General features: G+C 48.3%; 4 protein-coding genes across 6 annotated transcripts; 1 reads left to right on the plus strand and 3 right to left on the minus strand.

The window, feature by feature from the left end:
- Positions 1–9,884: 9,884 nt before the first annotated feature.
- Positions 9,885–10,907, minus strand: LOC123079440 (uncharacterized). Its single transcript, XM_044502209.1, has one exon. The coding sequence runs from the start codon at positions 10,707–10,709 to the stop codon at positions 10,110–10,112; it is 600 nt and encodes a 199-aa protein (XP_044358144.1). The 5' UTR covers positions 10,710–10,907; the 3' UTR covers positions 9,885–10,109.
- A 346-nt stretch (positions 10,908–11,253) lies between these two features.
- Positions 11,254–13,838, minus strand: LOC123079439 (uncharacterized). Its single transcript, XM_044502208.1, has 2 exons — positions 13,303–13,838; positions 11,254–13,199 (listed from the first exon to the last, which is right to left on the minus strand). Exons 1-2 carry the CDS (start codon positions 13,753–13,755, stop codon positions 11,526–11,528), a joined length of 2,127 nt encoding a protein of 708 aa, XP_044358143.1. The 5' UTR covers positions 13,756–13,838; the 3' UTR covers positions 11,254–11,525.
- A 137-nt stretch (positions 13,839–13,975) lies between these two features.
- Positions 13,976–15,278, plus strand: LOC123079442 (probable disease resistance protein At5g45440). The gene has a single exon (XM_044502212.1). It carries the CDS (start codon positions 14,061–14,063, stop codon positions 15,234–15,236), a length of 1,176 nt encoding a protein of 391 aa, XP_044358147.1. The 5' UTR covers positions 13,976–14,060; the 3' UTR covers positions 15,237–15,278.
- Positions 15,279–15,477: 199 nt separating this feature from the next.
- LOC123079441 (disease resistance RPP13-like protein 4) lies at positions 15,478–19,136 on the minus strand. Of its 3 annotated transcripts, none has more exons than XR_006437969.1 (3): positions 18,863–19,136; positions 15,900–17,923; positions 15,478–15,716 (listed from the first exon to the last, which is right to left on the minus strand). XR_006437969.1 is itself a non-coding variant. In XM_044502211.1 (3 exons), exon 2 carries the CDS (start codon positions 17,896–17,898, stop codon positions 16,012–16,014), a length of 1,887 nt encoding a protein of 628 aa, XP_044358146.1. In that variant the 5' UTR covers positions 17,899–17,923; positions 18,902–19,129; the 3' UTR covers positions 15,478–15,716; positions 15,994–16,011. The 3 variants fall into 3 exon arrangements, 2 of the variants coding, with proteins under 2 accessions (XP_044358146.1, XP_044358145.1); XM_044502211.1 differs by having other exon boundaries at positions 15,994–17,923; positions 18,902–19,129; XM_044502210.1 differs by having other exon boundaries at positions 15,994–17,923; positions 18,863–19,124.
- Positions 19,137–20,621: the final 1,485 nt, after the last annotated feature.

Raw genomic sequence — 20,621 nt, forward strand, 5'->3', positions numbered from 1 at the left:
GTGGAATTTGCTCCTCCGACGATGGAGAGATATTCTTAGGGACCTCTTGGTGTTATGGCATCAATCATCGCCTGGGCAGACACACGTGACTTCGTCACGGGGATGCCGGAACACAATAACGAGAAAGAAGAACAATACTGGTAACGAGGATTTCGATATAACGAGCATAGTGATTACTCGGGAGGATACCGATGTGAAGTATCACGAAGCAAAGGGAACATCACATGATAACCAAAATTTCACTCGAATATCATTCGTGTGCTCATAGGGACCGATACAGACGTCCATGGTCCCACTGCCGGTCATTGAACGAACTGTTTCGTTCATGTCTATGGGTTACCGAACCTACGGTGTCACAAGCTTAACGAAATCATGATCTGCTGAGTGTTAGTAGCACGGGAGTCATGAGAATATATTTGTGGATTTTTTTCATGAATATTCAGAATAGTTTCGAGAGGATCCGGAAGCGTTTCGGTGGTCACCGGAAGGGTTTCGGAGAGTATCGGGTAATACTGGGTATTACCAATAAATTATATAGGTGGAAAATGTTTTCGAAGATGTTAAAATATATATAATGGTCTAGATGTATTTAGATTATTTTATATTTAATTAAATATCAATGGGCCTTAAAGGGCCAAGAGGTAGAACGCAACTTGGGCCACAAGGGCCCAAGTAGGGAAGACGCCCCCCTTTCCTTGTGGGGGCCGAATTGGACAAGGGGAGGGAGTAGGACTCCCTCCCCATGACCGGCGCCCCAAGAGGAGTTTTTCCCCCTTGGTGGCTGCCCTCTCCTCCTCCTCAAACCTATATATACTAGGTTTTTTTGCTCTATTGGATACACAAGTTTTGGAGCCTCCTCTAGTTCTTCTAGTTCATGTTCTAGTTGGTCCTAGGTTACTAATTAGAGCATGGCTAATCCTCTTGTCCTTGTAATTAGAAGCTCGGTGTGGTTCTAATTTCATCTCTCTAATTCTCCGGCGATGATTAGCTCTACACGGCGAAGCGCTACCGGATCGTGAAGGTTGCACGCTTGCAACCAAGTAGAGAAGCCGTGCTTTTGGTCTTCGGTTCGAGGGACTGTTCGTGGGTGGTACTAGGGATCGGTCATCGATGGTTCAAGGGAATCCAAGTATGATCTATACCGACACGTTCTTCTTCCACTGTAACTCGATGACGGTAACGATCGTGATCCCAACCCGTTATGCATCTTCATATGATCTTGGGTGATCGTAGGTACATTTTTTTTTTCTACTATGTTTCCCAACACTGGTATCAGAGCGGGATTATGAGTAGGTGTAGGTTGCGATCTAGATTGCATGTGATTGTGAGGGTTGATGTTCTTGCCATGCTTCCCTTGGGTGTTGCTTCGGTTCAATTCATCGACAGCATGGTGTAGCTTTTCACAAGGTTCTGACAATCGATTAGCTCTGGCTGTCGATGATCTTCTAACAGTTTCTTGGGCTTCACCATAGTTGAGAATAGTTAACTGTTGCGTACACAAGAGGGTGCCAAAGATGGACGATCTTTTAGGGGGTCACGCGTATTGACGAAGTTTAGTGTGGGGCTAGAGTTTTTAATTAAGTCTCTTGTTTCACACACCCCAAAACTTAATCTAGCATTAAGGATCATCACCTTAATTATGGGCGTAGGTAGCTAGTACTACTTGTTAAAACTGGTTAACTGTGTAGCTAAAATTTGCTAAAACCGATTAGAGGACGTCTAACTTGGTTTTGCAGGGTATGCATATGATGTGGTATAGCCTTCATCATGATAATGAGTATATGTATGAGATGGTTATATGTTGTAATGTTAAGTGACCTGCGCGTCACGGCATGATGGTTGGAGCCACGAGATTGCCACGTTAATGTAAAATCCGTAGAGATAGACTACAAGTTACAGGTGACGATGGCAAACGTATAGGGAGGACCCCGACGAGGAGAAGGTGTACATGGCGCGGGACGAGGAGCTATAATTTCGTGCCACAACAGAATTTCTGAAATTAGTGCCACGACAACAATTTTGAAACAATCTCCATGACAATGTTTTCTGAAATTGCCGCCACGACAATGTTTTTGAAATGGTTGCCACGACAATGAAATATTGGCCGTCACGACGCTTCGACTGAAGATTGAGATGATCACGGAGATTCCCGGCACCCAGAGCTATACCATATCATGCTTTTATGAACTATCTGAGATGTTTATCCCTTTGTTGTTTGCACCCTTTGATTGCGGTAGTCAATTATTAGGGTGATCTCTCACAGTAAAAATCAAGTTAAAATGTGTTCTTACCAGTGTTGCAACCGTCTACGACATTCTAGCATCTTGGAGTTCGTCATGTCCACATGAGTTTAGACGAGATGAGAGATGTAAGACAGAGATGGTTAGACCATATGTGCATATAACACTCGGTTAACTTGAATTTCTAGCGGAATCATTCTAAACTCGGAGCACAAAGCATCGAAAGATGAACAAGAGTTATTTGGTGATATGGTCGGCAATAGATTGCCCACCGTTCAAAATTCTCATCATCAGTGATGTCTACATCAATGACTGAGAACTAGATTTGGATGTTGGATCACTCACTATTAATTATGAGAGATATTAATTTGAGTGGGAGTGCACTTTATATTATTAAAATTAAACAACTTAGTGCAAGGTTTAATTGTAATAATGTCTAAATATTTTTGTGTCTATCGTTGTAGAGCAATGGCTCGCAATATGTTCAACTTAGCCCCTATATTAGAGAAAGAAAAAGTCGGCTGCTGATGGTGGAAACTATGGGGATTGGATCTGGAACCCGAGATTTCTTCTCAGGAGTGCTAAGAAGGAGTATGTGTTGGATCAACCCCTAGGTGATGCTCCTAGAAAGGATGCAACACCAGAAGAAGTTGATGCTTACGCTATTCGTAGTGATGACTATGATTCAGTCCAGTGCCTCATGTTAACTTGCATGGATCCTGAGCTACAAAAGCATTTTGACGATCTACTACCCAATTCATAATTGCATCACTGGAAGTTATGTATAAGAAACATGCAAGGACCGAACATTTTGAATTAATCAAGGCCTTGATTGAATGCAAGATGAAAGAGGGTTCCTCAGTGAGTGGCCGTATAGTAAAGCTTGTTGGCTATGTTGATAGACTGGCTTCTTTGGAATTTGGAATTCCACCAACACTCGGTACAGCTATTGTGCTTGCTTCACTCCCACCATCTTACGATGGCTTTATCATGAATTACAACATGAATGGGATGGAGAAAAGTGCAAACAGGTTGTTTGCTATGCTCAAAACTGCGGAAGCTGGAATGCAGAGGAACGAGACAGTATTGATGGTCAACAAAACCACCAGTTTCAAGAAGAAGGGCAAGCCCAAGAAGAAGAAAACTATTGAAGCCGGTAAGACCGAGTTTCAAAAGAAGAACAAGGGCGGAGCCTCTAAAGAGACTGAATGTTTCTACCGCAAGCAGAAGGGACACAGGAAGCGCAACTGTGAGAAGTATTTGGCAGATAAGAAGAACGGTTCTTCCGGTAAAGGTATAATAGTTATACAAAGTTAATGTTATTCTACTTGTAAACTTCTATATGTCATGGGTATTTGATATTAATCGATTGCTCATGTTTTGCAAACCGATACAGGGATTACAGAAAGCTCACAAGGAGAGAAGAAATGAAGTCGTGATACAAGTCGGGATTGGTGATGGGATTGCTACTCGGAGACTCTCGAAGTCATGTCTTTAGTTTATGTTTGAGATTTATCTTAGAACTAAAATAATAGTTATTTTACTTCAGAGTTGTAATGCATTATCCTATGGATTATGCGATGGATATTCTTATAAGTTTTAAACAATAGTTGTTCAAATTATTATGAGAATATGTTTTTGATTAAACCTTTATTTTGAGATGGTTTATTCATGATAAATCTTGAAGTCTATGATCTATAACATTAAAGCTCCATAGGAATACCGCGAGGACTTATTTGAGAGGCTTTTGATGGAACTCTTCCCACATAAATCCAACATTCTTCATACATCACTATGGAACATTTCTTCATATAAGATACAATGACCTTAATGCCCCATAGGAATTGTCATCCAATACCACATCTAAGAGCAAATATTCATCCTTATGGCAATCATCCTTAAGGCCCACCTATGTAATATCCATTCAAGTATATCTCAGTCAAAGCATTAGTCCACAGAGATTGTCATTAATTAGCAAAACCACACTTAAGGGCTACGTGCCCTTTCAAGACGACCTAGTGGTTGTCGATGGCCACCACCGAGAAAGCCCCGGCACGGTCCCTGACCTGATCGAGTCATACTCACACGCCGCCACACCCATGGCCATCGGCATTGATTCGACCTACAACGTAGCAACAACAAGGGCACATACTCGGAACACGCCACAATAAAGAAATACGAAGGAGAGCACTAACGCGAGGGCAAGCCAGCGCGGACTTGGTCTGCTCTCAATACCTGCACTATGTCGGACATTCATCACTGCCAAACAGATTTGGGTTGCCCCGGCGGCAAACACCGACCGTCGGTGACACGAACCATCGCTTCCAGAGAGCAACGGGCTGCCCTACAGACACTCGGAGAGCCTGAGCAGCTCCACCATGCCAGGCCCGCGCCGCCCCACTAGTGCTGTGACAAATTTGTGTGTCCAGCACGAGCCCAGCCACTACTGCCACCCCTACCTGGCGCTGGTCGAACCGGTGCACTCATCGAGGGACACCGCCCAACAGAGGCCCGACCGAGCCTCCACCAACCACCGCACCGCACGCACGCCCGACCCGCACGCCGCTACCAGATCCACCGAACAGCGACATCCCAGCTCCACGGGCGCGGCTGACCACCTCCACACCGCCTGGAGCCACCGCTCGTGTCGCCCTTCCGACGCCAAGCACCACCACCAGATGCCGACGCTCTGGTGTACGCCGACAAAGATCCAAGCTATGTCGATCTGCATTTCATTCCATGAAGAAACTGTTACATAGCTTAAGATGAGCACAAAACTAATTCAACTTCTTCGGAGAGAAGATGAAATAGCCACAACAACATGCACACCACAACAACACTAACTCGGCTTCAGTGCTAGCTCGAGCAAGTGGAGTAGGTCCTCGGCATCCATCTCATCTAACCAAGCAAGGTGAAACCTTTAGCATTATCCGGTTGCCACCCGAAACACCCTACAAACAGGAGGAGGGGTGTCGCGTGGGAACGAAATGATCATGAAAACCAAGACCTCCCATAAAGTTTGGGTGTGTCATCACCTCTCAAGACACTGAAGCATCTTCTCTATCTCCTCTTATGATAGATTTTATATGTCCACAACAGCCCCTTGGTAATTTAAAGCGAGCCATGTGAAGGAAATATGCCCTAGAGGCAATAATAAAGTTGTTGTTTTATATTTCCTTATTCATGATAAAGGTTTATTATTCATGCTAGAATTGTATTGATCGGAAACTTAAATACATGTGTGAATACATAAACAAATACTGTGTCCCTAGTAGGCCTCTACTAGACTAGCTCGTTGATCAAAGATGGTTAAGGTTTCCTAACCATAGACATGTGTTGTCATTTGATAACGGGATCACATCATTAGGAGAATGATGTGATGGACAAGACCCATCAGTTAACTTAGCATATTGATCGCTCAGTTTATTGCTATTTTCTATCTTAATGTCAAATATGTATTCCTTCGACTATGAGATTATGCAACTCCCGGATACCGGAGGAATACCTTGTGTGCTATCAAACGTCACGACGTAACTCGGTGATCATAAAGCTGCTCTACAGGTATCTCTGAAGGTGTTTGTTGAGTTGGCATAGATCGAGATTAAGATTTGTCACTCCGAGTATCGGAGAGGTATCTCTGGGCCCTCTCGGTAATACACATCATAAGCTTGCAAGCAAATGACTACGGAGTTAGTTACGAGGTAAAGCACACTAGAACATCATCTTAGCCGTGTGCGGCGCCCCCTCCACTGTTTACACCCCGGTCATATTTTCGTAGTGCTTACGCGAAGCCTTGCGGAGATCACTTCACCATCACCGTCACCACGCCGTCGTGCTGTCGGAACTCATCCACTACCTCGCCATCTTGTTGGATCAAGAAGGCGGAGGACATCACCGAGCTGAACGTGTGCAGAACTCGGAGGTGCCGTACATTCGGTACTTGATCGGTTGGAGTGCGAAGAAGTTCGACTACATCAACCGTGTTACTAAATGCTTCCGCTTACGGCCTACGATGGTACATAGACACACTCTCCCCCTCTCGTTGCTATGCATCTCCATGGATAGATCTTGTGTGTGCGTAGAATTTTTTTTGTTTTACATGGAATGTTTCCCAACACCATGTAATACACTAGAATAGCTTGGACAACAGGCTTCACCAAAACATTTTTGCCTTCGGCTGACAAGAGTTTTTCCGTCCAGCATTGGATCTTGTTCCATATTATGTCATTTAGATACTTGAACGTGCCATTTTTTGACCTCCCACTTCGGAGGGCATGCCAAGATACTTTTCACTTAGAGATTCATTTTGCAGATTTAGCGCCAATTATACCTCCTGTTTAACGGACCGAGGACACCCTTTACTAAAGCATCTAGATGGTTTTTCCAATTGATTCTCTGACCTGATGCCTTATAATAAACATCCAAAAGGTGTGAAACTCCCTCGTCCTCTGGTCGCTTTAATAAACAACATGTTTTCATCTGCAAAAAGTAAGTGGTTTACTGCCGGAGCAGTTTGAGGCACTTTAATTCATAAAGGTACGATGACCGTCATTAGCTTTCAATAGGCATGAGAGGCCCTCTGCTACTAACAAGAAGAGATACGGTGAAAGAGGGTCTCCCTGATGGATTCCACGTGAAGGCTTAAAATTGTACAACCTTGTACTATTAAACATCACACAAAAGAAACTGAGCTTATCATACCCGTAATGATGGAGATCCATTGGTGATTAAAACCCAACTTTTGCATGATCATAAGAAGATAACTCCACTCAACTCGGTCATAGGCTTTGCCATCTCTAACTTTAGGTCACAAGATCTATGTTTCTTTGTTGTGTTCCGCTTCATGAAGTGCAAATACCAAAATAATGTTATTTTTTATTAAGTGACAAAAGTTGACTGCTCCTTTGAAATAATGTGTGGGAGAATTACCACTTCTTTGAAGCGATCTTGTAGAGTACATTCCACAGGCTGAGAGGACGGAATTGAGATAAAGCTGAAGGGTTTAGACTTTAGGAATGAGAACCAGGATCGTGTCATTGATCGATTCCGCAGTTTTAACTCCTTCACAATACGCAAAACAACATTTGTTACCTTATATAGATGAACAGGGGACGCGATTTGAGCATGCCCTTAAAGAAGCCCTAGAGAGGGAGACTCGAGTCATAGCTTGCAAGTTAAGTAAAGATCCTCTGCCTCTCGTCGGCGCCGCCACCGGTTCGCCCTGTCTCCGGTAGCTTTAGGGCCATGACGCGGTGGATACCGGCCATTGCCGGTGCGAGGGCTCTATTTATAGATGTTCCTTCGAGTTTTGTTAGGGTTTGTGTCCTGCTCAAAAAGATGAGACGACAACGACTCCCTGAAGATGGAATAAGGTTCTCCCCGCCTAGACACCGCCCTGATGGTGTGTCTAGCATCGTCAGTGGGTGTGCGGAGGTGTGTCTCTGGCAGATCTGTCCTTGGTGGATTTGCTCGGATCTAGTCGTAGTTAGTCTACGTTTGTCGTGGTGGGTGCACGGCAGATGCCAAAGGATGGCTAAAGAGAGGGATAGGCTCGAGGGCACCGGTGGGCTCCAGAGGTGAGGTCAGCATGAGCGAGCGAGGGACGCAAGACATACCCAGGTTCGGGGCTCTCCGGAGAGATAACACCCCTAGTCCTGCCGAGTGTGGTTTATATGTGGATGCACGTAGCAATACAGAGTTGCTCCTAGAGCTGTTTGGGGAGGAAGGAAGGCAGGCCAAGGCTTAGGCTGCTCCTTCTCCTGGTGTGTCTGTGTTCTACTAAATGATCTGATCGCGTGTCCCCCGTGCATGGAGGCCTTCTGGGGGGTTTTATAGGTCAACCCCCCAGGGTTACAATGGTAAAGTTACATGGCCGCGGGGCCGGGATGTCAGCGCCTGGGAAGCCGGCGCTGGGGCCCGCTGCGTACTAGGGTACGCCGGGTTCTCCGGTCGCGGGCCCCGTGCGCCAGGGGGCACTGTTCCCCATCTTGTCTTGCGTCACGGAGTGGTTGGGCCGGCTCGGCTACGGTGGCGCATCGCCTGGTCGCCATTGGCTTGTGTCAGCAGGATGAGGGGGGCACTGTTGCCATGCCGGCCCTGTTCAGCGGAGTAGGTGGGCCACTATTGCCACGCTCCTGCCATTCAGAGGAGTTGATGAGCCACTGTAGCCATGCTCTTCTCCTTTATGGGGACTTGATCCGCCGTACGCCTCGTATGGGACGAGAGCTGACCCGAGGCTGGGTTGAGGAAGTCTTGGCTTGGCGGGGTCGGCCGGCATGCGCCAACGGCCCCGGTCGTGTCGCGGTCTTGGCCGGATTGCGGGGTTTGGCCGGATTCCGGGGCTTGGCCGGGTTGAGGAACCCAGCCAAGCGTAAGCTGGATTGAGGGGCGAAGTCGGCCTTGATGTTTTTGAAAAGGATCCGGGTTCCGTTGTCTGCCCGGGGTTCATCCCCCCGACAACGTTGGTGTCTCTTCAGGTTGGATCCTATTGATCTACGCTACTCTTCATCGCCGGTGGTTGTTGTTCTGTTGCGTTAGTCCTAGCATCGTCTGCTACGCGTGATAGCATGGGGTCATAGCACGACCACTTCCCGACTGTCTGCTGCAACAAGTTTTGCCCGACTTCAACAAGAGAGGGCGATGACGGCGGATGCGGTGGTGGCATGGGTTTGTATCGTCTCTCGGTTGTAATGCGGTGATGATTGCTTTACGGAAAAACTAACGCCCACACGTGCGGGCGTTTGCACATCGCCCACACGCCTCCATCACCATTCATTTTGCCACGTATGAACAGATGACATCACAGAAATCTTTTTGGTTTTTGGCTTAGAAATGTTTTATCTCCTAATTAAAAAAGCGAATTAAAAATCCGTTTTCACCATTAAATCCGTCTCGACGAGATCTTCAAAACTAGAACCCATGTTGATATGTTTCGACGAAATTTTTTTTGCCCAGAAGTTGCCATGATGTTTACACTGTAGTTACCATAGTGCTCAAACTAAAGTTGCCATGTGACAATTTTAGTTTGTAGATCATGGCAATTTTAGTTTATTGATGATGGCAATTCCAGTACTTTGACCATGAAAATATTTGTTTTGTATGAACCATGACAATTTTAACTGCATGTATCATGGCAATTTTAGTTTATGGTGCATGGCAAGTCTAGTTTCTTAATTGCCCGTTTTATAATATGTCAAAATTTACTTTTAAATATAGAAAAAAATAGTTGAAACATATCATGGCAACTTCAGTGTAAATATCACGGTAATTCATGTGCAATAGACATGGCAACTTTTAACCCAAAAAAAATCAGCGAAATATATTGATATGAGATCTAGTTTCAAAGATCTCGTCGCGAGGGATTTAACGGTAAAAATGAATCTTCAATCGGATTTTTCATTTAAGAGATAAAACATTTTAAAAACAGAAAATCCAAAAAGATTTCCACATGCATGCATGCGGTGACATGGCGTAGTCTGTGTGTTATAGAGCGTGTGAGCGGGTTTGGCTTCCACCACACATGTGGGCGTTAGCGTTGTCCTTGCTTTATTATAATATAAAGCGGGAAAACCCTTTTTCGTCACAGAGGGACGGTGATGGCAGCGCGCCTTCGTCTTGCTTTAGTGCTTGTAGTCGTCGCTACGTGGTCTACAGATCTGGATACAATTTTTATTATTTCTGGTATTCGTTTTACTGTCATGATCGAATATGAATAGAATGGAATGTTTCTTCTAAAAAAATTGCCCAAAGGAATTGGATTTCTTATGTCAAAATTGTGAAAACCAAATGCGACACCAACTTCATGCAACGACGGCTTCCCTCTCGCATCGTTTTCGGCTTCACGTTGTATGCCACCGCGGGCACGACTCGTCAACCGCCGCCCCCCTTTGCCGGGCCACCGAAAGACGTCACGGGAGGCCGCACCGGCAAGGCACAACCCGACGCGGACAGGAACCTCACGAGATGCGTTGGCCGCCCCTCGCCGCCCGTCGGCACGCTGGACGCCAGGCACGACGCCATCCTCTTCAGAGTTGCGCCATCTCGGTGGCCGTCGAACACGAAGGCGGACGTGACCGGCGCGTCGCTGGCGACGGCCCCGCATCGCTCGCCGGCCCGTATCAGCTCCACCGGCAGGTCGAAGCACGGCGACGGGCAGTATCCATGGACCGCCCGGGCGCCACGGTCGTCCCCTTCCCCCGCCTCCACCAGGAAGTCGAAGACGATGTTGCTGCCGGAGTAGAGCGAGGAGCACTCGAGCTTCTCCAGGGACGCCGCGCGGCTTAGCAGCACCTGCGGGGGTTCCTGCTCCGTGCGCCGGTCTTGTTCCGGCGCCGCTGGATGCTCCTGCTGGCTCTCGCCGGTTTCCTCCGGCTTCTTCTTGGAGAATCCTGGGAGGCAGAAGCACGTGAGCAGCGTGCCGCAGGTGAAGCCGGTGCGCTCGTCGGGCTCGGCGTCCGGCGCTTGGGACATGGCGCTCGCCGGCCGGTGCACACAAATTCGAACGCCTTGGAGCGAATGGGGAGGACGTAGTACGTCTAGCTAGCGCAGTACCGGTATATAGTGAGGTGGCCGGGTAAGGTCGCGGTGGCGGGTGGTGGTGGAGTGGAGGGGCACACCGCCGGTCAGCCCGCTAGATCGTGTGTTTCATGATTTCCTGGCTTAACTTAGTCGTCGGGGCCCACTTACATACTCGTTCTGCGTAGATCTAGCCGTATGGCGCTTGGTTCGTTGACTCGACTTCGTTTCCTGTGCTGTGCATGCATGCTCTGCATGATCGTCATACCATGATACAATGAAAACATAAAACTCTGAATGTTCACAACATGAGTCTACAATCTCCAAAATTTTCAATCCCAAATTCGAAATGCGCACAGAGAAACAAAGAAGACAAATTCAATTGTGAATAGTGCTATTTGTCTTTTTGTGACACTGTTCATGCTAGATTTGTCCCTTTTGTTTCTCATTGTATATTTCGGATTTGGGTCTGAAAATTTAAGGGATGGTATAAAACATATCTTGTTGAACGTTCACAACTTTTATCGAAATTTGTGGAGACTTGCAAATTTGAAATTTGAGGAGTGGTACCGTGGTATCATGTGAAGTGTGGTATCCCTCGTACTGTAGTGGTTTCAGTGGAACCGAGGGAGTACATCCGTATTGCCATCGCATTCCAATTCACCAAACTGACAGATCAGTTCAAGTTCCTTGAAAGCGCACATATTACCTAAGAATTTTGAAGGTAGCACAGACTACAGAGTACACCACCGTTTGGTGATCTTCTCAATCTCAGTTCTTCTCCACAATTAGTTTAGCTCTTGCATGTCCAGCCTCTATCCGGTACTGCTCGCCCATCCCCAGGTGCGTCATCAAGAACCAGACGACGGTGAGCAGCTCGCCGCCGTTGCTCAGCTGCTTGGCGTGGAAGTTGCTCCGGCACTTGCTCGCGGCGTAGCAGAGCATCTCCACCCACACCACGCGAATGAGCCGCCACCTCTTGCCGGGCGGCAGCTCCAGCAGCGACTTGGCCAGCCGGCACGCGTCGAACAGCACCGACTTGCTCCTGTCCCCCTTCACGTCCCTCGGCGCAATCTCCGCGTTCACCTCCAGCACCATCCTTGCCGCGGCACGCTCATCCGGCCGTGTCGCCTCCCGCCCCAAGAAGTTCTTGGCCTCCGCGCATGTGTCCCCGAACCGGATCTGCCCGATGCCCGCAGTCAGCATGAACGGCCGAGCCACGAGCAGGAAAAGCATGTAGTTTGACACCGCCCTGCTGATGCTGACATACTCGGTGAGCTTGGCGTCGTCGTTGTTGCCGTCGTCCGAGAAGAAGCAGAGGTCCGTGGCGATGTGCCAGAGAAGAATGCTCTCGTCGAACTCTGCCTCGACGCTCCAGCCGAGCTCCTTGTAGTAGCCCTTGCACTGGAGCGCCCACTGGCCCCTGTGGTTGCTGAACTTGCGGTAACTCTCGGTGTCCACGATGCTGAGCGCCTTGTCTTTCAGCTCCCTGAACACCGAGATCTTCAGCTCGGGCGACACGTCTATGTGCCAGATGTACAGCCAACTGTCCAAGTGCCCTTTGAGTCCGAGCAGGCTCAGGATCTTGGTGACCAATGTTGGTTTGTCCTGGAGGCAAAAGCTGATGAGATTGTGCTGCGCCATCAAATTGGACCACTTCGCCCGGCTTTCTGGCCGGAAATACTTTATACACCGGAGGATCAGATGGCTGAGCGAATGGCAGATGGAACCTCGCATAGCTGCGTATGTCCAGTATGATACAAGCATCATACCAATGGCAGAAACCTCCAAGCAAAGTGCTCCTCCGAATAACAGATTGGTGATGAGGACATCGATGCCGTCGTACGACCCGCGTCGACCCTTGTGTGGCACATTGAAGAGGACGCACGCTGTCATCGTGGAGACGAGTGTGACACAGCGGAACAGGCGGCCATACCAGGTGTGTATCACCGCCGCCTTGGAATGCAGGGTGTCATACATGAGGGACAGCTCGATCTCGATGATCTTGTATGCCTGCTCCGGCATCAGCCGCAGAAACGTGGCCTGGCTCATGGTACGGTCTTGGAAACTGAGGATGAGGTTCACGAACAGGCGCTTGAAGGTCACGAAGAAGCACCGCGCCTCGGTGATGACCGTGGCGTAAGGCACGGTCTCCTCTGTGATTGCCGGGGCGGTGACACCAGCGCGTCGCTCTGGCTCGATGATGATCTCCGCCTGGAGCCCCGCCTCACGTGTGAAGCGATACTCCTCCATGAACTTGGCGTAATTGGGGCCCGGGTCCGGCGTCGTGACCATGCCGCTCCGCAGGTTGTCCATGCTGGCGCACTTGAGCGCCCATGTCCTCTCGCCGTACTTAAGAATGCCACTCAGGAACATGAACATGGCCGGGTATAGGATATCGGCACCAGGGCGAGACTTGGAGAAGACGTAGACAGCAAGGGCAACCTGTTATAACACAAGACAAGGCAAGGCTTGGTTATTTCAAGTTTGTGAAGTGAGCAGTACTAACTCTGTCTGAAGTGCAAAAGATTCGAGAAATTAACCATACCTGCGACAACAGGCTGAGCAGGTGACGCTTCCAGAGCTCGTTGTCTTCAATGGAGAAGGCAGTGATGGTGTCCTGGCCACCGAGGTGAAGGAGCAGGAACGGCGCCCAGAAGACCTGGATGCGGTGGTTGCGGTTGAAGAACGACTGTGCATCGTCACTGCCGCCTCTGGGCACGCGCGTCTGGGAGAGGTACCCGAGCGCGTAGATGGCAATGGAGTCGGCGAGTAGGTAGGCGAGCCAGAGGAGCACGCTGAGCAAGGCGGAGACGTTGCGCTTCCGGATGCCGGCGGAGAAGAGGAGGAACACCTGCAGCGCAAGGCTGGTGAGCACAAGCACGCGGATTTCCCACTCGTTCCACACAGTGAGTAGGCCTCCCATGGAGTGTGTGCTCATGCCGTTCCCCTCCATCTCTGCCTTCCACTCCGGCGGCTGGCACTTCTCCAGGATCATCATATCCTAATGCTCGTGGGGAGACTTGGCTCCTGGTCTTCCATGGGGTCAACCTCACGCGTCATTGGTTTTCTTAATGATTTCAATGGGACATTACGCGTCTGGAAGAAGAAACAAGAGCCAAAGTTGGCACTAAAAGTTAAGGGCCGTCACTGTCTTGGTCTCTGCGCTCTGCGCCTCATGGTTCAGTTAGCTCCCCCCTCTTTATCCCTTTATTATCCTGTGAATCCATCAATCAACTACTGAAAAATCCTCCATCAAACTACCTTCTTACGAGCAATTTCTGACCGGAAAAGCCGAAGGGGTCGATGGCCGTGGTGGTGCAGTTTCTGGTTAGAAAGTTCGTTGATAGCCTTGCGGAGGAGGGAGACGCGGAGCTCCCTTTCAGCTCCCACTTCTACGACATGAGGGCCGGGTTGGAGAAGGCAGCCACTTCTTCCACCAACACCGATGAGCTCCGAGAGTGCATGTACGAACTCAATAACCTGCTCTCGCAGTGCCGCATGCTCACCAACCGGCCAATCACGCGGAGCTGCTACTTCTCCCCCTCCGAAGCGTGGCTTTCCAACAAGGTCAAGCAGCGGGTGATCGCCGTGAAGCGCAGAGTCCTGCAATGTGTCCAGAACGACGACCCCAACGGCGATGCTACAGCCTCGCCGGAGGAGAATGCCACCACCGCTGGGTTCAGCCGGTGGAGTACTTCTTGGGTTGAGCAGAGCAGGGTCTACGGGTTCGACCAACAGCTCGCGGAGCTAGAGTCCAGGGCGTTCGGGAACAGCAGCCCCGGACGACTTACCGGCGTCGGCATCGTCGGCATGGGCGGCATCGGGAAGACTGCACTCGCGCAGCTCGTGTTCAACAGCCCGTTGGCCAGGCGCCGCTTCTTCCCCAGGATCTGGGTGTGCCTGTCGCGCACCTCTTGCATTGGCAAGGATGTGCGCAAGGAAGTCTTGCAAAGCATACTTATGGCCCTCGGACTCGAAGAGGAGTTCATATTGGCCATTGATAGCCTGGGAGACCTGGAGTTAGCTGTCCATGAGCAGCTCAAGGGGAAGCGGTACCTCATAGTATTCGATGATGTCTGGAACATCGACGACTGGTACGCCAACGTTGCAGGCCATGCAAATGCCTTGTCGAGGGGCGAACAATTGCCGAACGGCCTTGTGCTCGGGTTGCCCAAAGAGAGAGGTGGAGTTGTGGTCGTTACCAGCCGGCAGGAGCAGGCAGCAGAGATGATGGTGGGGAAGGGTAGTGTGTACCGTGTGCAGCCACTGGCCGACAGAGAGAGCGCCTGGGCGATCTTTATGGATGCACTGAATAAGGAAAGACAGCCAATCGATCTCGCAGCTATTAACGACCTGAAAGAGGAAATTCTTCAGACCTGTGGTGGGCTACCGTCAATGGCCAAGGCAATGGCAGACATCTTCGCAAAAAGTCTAACGTTACCAGCATCAACTTCTAGCCAGGAACTTAAGCTTGAGTAGTGGAAATGTAAGGCAGGCAATATGCCTGTCATGGACCAAAAAGACACTACATAACAACTGTATACGAATTTTATGGATTTATCACATGAAAGTTATGGCATAAATTCTTATGAATGGCTGTGAGAAGAAGATCTACACGCATGCTCCCATTTCTCCCTGCAAAATAAGTTTGAACCCCGCGTAGAATTGAATGTTCAGTGCTTCCGGTTTCCTCATAAACAAAAAGTGCAGGTGTCAGACCTTTATGGCTTTCACAAATATATTATGACAAAAATTCAAGACAAACATACATTTTGTAGAAAGTTAAAAAGGCTAGTAAATTTTCACTTGAAGGCCGTAACAAACTTCTGCATGACGCCGTGAAATAACATGTGTGAGAGAGACTGACCATAACTTGCACAACTTTGGTAGAGACTCTGATCAAACTTGCTTTCCATTAATACATCACTCTTTCCTGACAATGCGCTCACATGAAAAAGCCTGAAAAGAAGAATGATTCGGGAAATCAGTGAAAATGGATGAATTACTATTTGTGTTCCTACATCATAAGTTCATAACCATAGGCCACAGATTTGTTTGATGAAGCTCAAATTTATCAACATTGTGTAGCTGATAAGCTGTACAACATATGCAATCAAATAATTAAGACAACAAATGGATAACCTGGCTTCGTGCATCTTCTTTTTTTCCTTTGTATTTTTGTTTCAACATTGAGGGCAGAAATTGACTTATTACATATGTAATAATGAGAACTCACTTTATTTGGTGCTTTGCTCTACTCTCTGGTTTCCTGGGTATCGTAGTTCATCCACACTCCATCCTTGTCACAAGGGAAAGATTCTATGTTGCTACATCTGAATACCTCCAGGAAGGTCAGGTTTGGAAACATCTCATTCACCTGGGTCCATTCTAGTACCAAGTCATTCAAGAACTTCAAACGCAATATCTCAATGTTCCACTGCTCAGACATGCGCTTCTCTCCAAAAGTGCGCAGCATTCCTCCTGTGAAGTAGAGCCTGCGTAATCTCAACAGCCTACTCGGACTCAACCAAACCGGCATGTTCTCGCCAGGGAAGCAACGCAAGTCTAGCTTCTCAAGATGGGGAGGAAGGGATAACGAATTTAACAATGCCGTTGCTGCTGAATCTTGTTCATCCGCTCCTTTCTTTGACAGCAACACAGCCCATGTAATTGTCAGCACACAAAGGGCTTTGATGTTCTCAACTTCATGCAGTTCGTCTTCTGTCACTAGAACTTTGCTTCCAATATATATGCTTAGCTTCTTCAGCTTGCCCAGCCTGATCAGCTCCGCTACCTGACAATTGTACTTGCCTGTAGATCCACCAATGACAAACCCTTTCAGCACTTGGAGTTCAGTAAGCAAACCAATGCCCCTTGGCATGCCCTCCAAAAGGTAGCATTCTGAAACGTCCAGGTGGGTCAGCATCTGAAGAGACGTGATGCTCTCAGTAAGCCTCTCAAGGTTATGACAAGCATGGAGATCCAAGATCCTGAGATTTGAGAGTGCGCCGATTGAAGCAGGAAGCTCTGTGATACGGGAGATACCCCGCAGACAAAGATATTTCAATTGTTTGCATGACTGCAACCCTTCCAAATATTCCGTGCTGTCAACCTCAATATGGTGTCGGTACAAGTTATGCCACCGACCTAGTTGGAGAACTTCGATCTTCCTCAAATCCAAGAACCAATTCTTGTCGAACTGGAGGTATTGCTCGCTCACATTGAATATTGCAAGAAGGTAATCTGGATTGGACTGATTTCTGAGTGATGCCGTTTCTGTTGCCTGAATATGTTCTCCAACTAGACAAGCACGGCGAGTACCTGAAAAGCCCCATGTTGCACTGCCATCGGAATCAAATTCAAAAAATCGTTCTTGCCTTGCAACGGTAATCAACATACGCCGAATCCAAGGATGCAACTTGCATTGGTTCACACTACAGTTACGTTTATGGCGTACATGTTCAATCATCTCTGCAGTGATCAACTTCTCAAAGCACTCCTTCCCAATATCTTCAGCTGTCTGACTTCTTGTGGCTTCTACTAACCCTTCACCAATCCACCAATGGATCATGGCCCTCTTGCTAATAATGGAATTTTCTGGGAATACAGAGAAGCATAACAAGCACAGCTTCAGCTGAAGGTCAAGATTATAATAGCTGAGCTGCAAGCTAGATATCGTGGAGCTCTCAAGGATTTTCCTCTCAATCTCCAATTTTTTCCATTGCTCTGAAGCATTTGCGGACAGCAATTTCGATGGTAAAGATGATGATAACAACACAGGAGCTGCTGACTTGATCAAAGGAACATGGAGAGGAAATTTCAAGCGGTCTTTTAAGTTGGACATTTCAGTGTTCACGATCTGAAGCTTAGAATGTACAAATTGCTGCTGGGTATCTTCTTCTATGATGTCATCTAAATGCCGAGCTATTCCTCCAAAGTCATTGATAATCTCACTTTCCCATCTAGACACCCGCTTTAGTACATCTTCCATGTCACGTGCTTCTCTCTCGATATTTTCAAACAGAAGTTTGATCTCTGAAGGTAAACTATCCCCATCCAGTGTCAACGAATGAACTCGTGCTTTCGATAACTGCATGAGAAAGGGGGACACAACTTCCTCCAAAGTCCTTTCGTGTGACATCTTTTTTGGTCAATGAACTGAAACTCTGAAGAGAAACAGACATAAGAATTAACGACAGACACGCACAGATATGATGTTTCAATAGTGCTTATAGTCACAAACATAGCAAACTGTGTTCTCCGGCCGATGATCTACGGTGTTTCTTTGAAACCAAATGACAGCTCCCCTGTCACTTCATGAAAAGAAAAAAAAACCGTAGGGCAAAAGGAGAAAATTATACTGACACTCTGTTCGTAAGACAAGTGCATTGTAGCCAGCTTGTATATCATACTCCCTCCATCCCATAATATAAGAACGTTTTTGACACTACACTAGTGTCAAAAACGTTCTTATATTATGGGACGGAGGGAGTAGCATTCTCTGCTCTGCTGCCTTTACTTTGGTGGTTCGGTAAGATCAAAAAACACAATGAAGTTTTCCAGGAATTAATTTGACATAGGGCGCCGCTAACTTGGTTCAATGAATTGATTAATCAGGTGTAGTCTCAGGCGAAATGAATCAAAATGCCCAAGTGTCGCTCGGATCTTCAAATCAGATGTGATTTGATTTTATTTATTTCTGGAATAAGAAAACTAGATGTGAAAGTTTGCGGTGTACTAACTTGCTAATTGCAATTCAGAAGAAAAACATACTACGTACTTGCTTACTAAAGAGCATGGATGCCATCACTGAACCGGATTCGCTAGGGCACATTTTTTTGATCAAAAGTGGTTTCCCCATTTTTATTGTAAACGGGGCACACAGCCCAGGCCGACAGTTTTTCGCTAGGGCACATCTATCCAGTTCGTAAAAACATGCCAGGCCATGGAGCATAGCGAGCGTCTACTCCGTCACTAGGCAACCGTGAAACAGTATTAGGAATAGAAATTTGAACTCTAGATGCGGAGCTCTTACTCTTTCCGCTACAACAGGTAAAGGGGAATAAAAGGGGGAAATCCAGGCCGGCGAAGAAAAGGGAAATTACCCGAAAATACAGAAGGCGGCGGCGGTAGTCAGTCGGTACCTCGTGTCTTTACAGCGCCGCCAGTCTCAGGTCCTGTATATTTTCACGAGCTCGGCGAGACGATGATCCTGCTCTGCTCTGCATCTGTATTGCTCTTCGCGGAGACAACGGGGCAAAGCTGAGATTTAGGTCACTTCGTTTTTTAGTCGCTAGTTTGCTGCTTGGTATAAAAAACTGATATTTAAGATATTTGGATCCAAAAAATATGCTCCAGCAAATGATGGTGATGTAATTTTTTTTGAGCAACTGATATTTTGCCCCCAAGTATTTGGGGCACTCCACCCGGTTGTTGAAAAAACCAACGCATGCGCGCAGCCTATATGCATGTAAACGCGGTATAAGGGGAAAGCAAGGGTTTGTGGGGTCATTTCTGCTGCGGCCGAACACAAACCGTATTTGGATCCGTAAAATTGAAAACAAATCATTCGCGGGCGAAATTAAAAAACACATAGCATATTCATAGTTTGATCATGGGTACATAGAGCAATCATCACTACATATACTACAATACAATGCTACACCGTCGTACCCTATAACTAAGCAAAAGCAAAATCTGAGCTCACCGGATCTCTCCGGGTGCGGCGGCGACCCTGCGGCGGCGGCGTTCACTCGTCGGAGTCGGAAGACACAAGATCGATGTATTTCTTGTCTTGCTCCTCATGCTCACGGCGCCATGCGCCCAGCTTCTCGTGGAGCTCGCGGTCGGCGGCGAGCACCTGCTCGAAGAGGAGGTCCCTGAGCTCATCGTCCCGCCGGCGACGTGTATCCTCCTCCTGCTGTTCACGCGCAGTGCGCTCGGTGAGCGCCGCCTCGAAGGCGTCCGCGTCGGGCCCGACGAGGTAGTCCTCCGACCCGATGACGCCGCGGTCGCGCGAGCGCTCCTCCCCAGGCTCGATCTTGACGGCGGGGAGGTCATCGGACTCCCTCTCCCTCTTCACCGCAGCAGCCCCGCGCTGGAGCGCCTCGCATAGTGGAGGTCATACTCCTCCGTCTCACGGCAGAGGAGGGAGTCCGGCACCGGCAGCCCATACTTGGTGTACCGCTTGGCCGCGCGCTTGCGCGCCGCGTCGGAGATGACGCATCGTTTATGCTCCGGGTCGTCGTCGCCACTGCACCAGCCAGAGCTCCACATTGTCGCGGATTGGGGGGGAACGGCTGATTTCTCACCGGCGACGAGAAATGGAGTGGGAAATGGGTGAGACGCGGCGGCGGGGAGATAGGGTTTCGGCCCGTATCCGGATGGCAAACCTGTAGATATACTGCATTGGGGGTGGCAATTTGCAGGCCACCATAAAAAAAATTACGGGCTGGGCGAATATACGGGCTCTGGCCTGGCCCAAAAAAGGGTCAAACCCGTGTAGTCGCTGGATTTTTACCGTTTGCGCGTTTATACGGGGTCTGCTAGAGTTGCTGTTACCACCCTACCTGTTGGGGAACGCAGTATTTCAAAAAAAATTCTACGATCACGCAAGATCTATCTAGGAGATGCATAGCAACGAGAGGGAAGAGTGTGTCCACGTACCCTCGTAGACCGAAAGCGGAAGCATTTAGTAACGCGGTTGGTGTAGTCGAACGTCTTCACGATCCGACCGATCCAAGTACCGAACGTAGGGCACCTCCGTGTTCAGCACACGTTCAAATCGATGACGTCCCTCGAGCTCTTGATCCAGTTGAGGACGAGGGAGAGTTTCGTCAGCACGACGGCGTGGTGACGGTGATG

The sequence above is a fragment of the Triticum aestivum genome, chromosome 3D, assembly GCF_018294505.1.
Source record: "Triticum aestivum cultivar Chinese Spring chromosome 3D, IWGSC CS RefSeq v2.1, whole genome shotgun sequence".
Taxonomy (NCBI): domain Eukaryota; kingdom Viridiplantae; phylum Streptophyta; class Magnoliopsida; order Poales; family Poaceae; genus Triticum; species Triticum aestivum.

Coding starts and splice junctions, on each gene's coding strand:
- LOC123079440 (XM_044502209.1), bottom strand. CDS start 10,709: ATGTCCCAAGCGCCGGACGCCGAGCCCGACGAGCGCACCGGCTTCACC.
- LOC123079439 (XM_044502208.1), bottom strand. CDS start 13,755: ATGATGATCCTGGAGAAGTGCCAGCCGCCGGAGTGGAAGGCAGAGATG. Junction 13,200..13,302: donor TGCTCAGCCTGTTGTCGCAG/GTATGGTTAATT, acceptor GTGTTATAACAG/GTTGCCCTTGCTGTCTACGT.
- LOC123079442 (XM_044502212.1), top strand. CDS start 14,061: ATGGCCGTGGTGGTGCAGTTTCTGGTTAGAAAGTTCGTTGATAGCCTT.
- LOC123079441 (XM_044502211.1), bottom strand. CDS start 17,898: ATGTCACACGAAAGGACTTTGGAGGAAGTTGTGTCCCCCTTTCTCATG.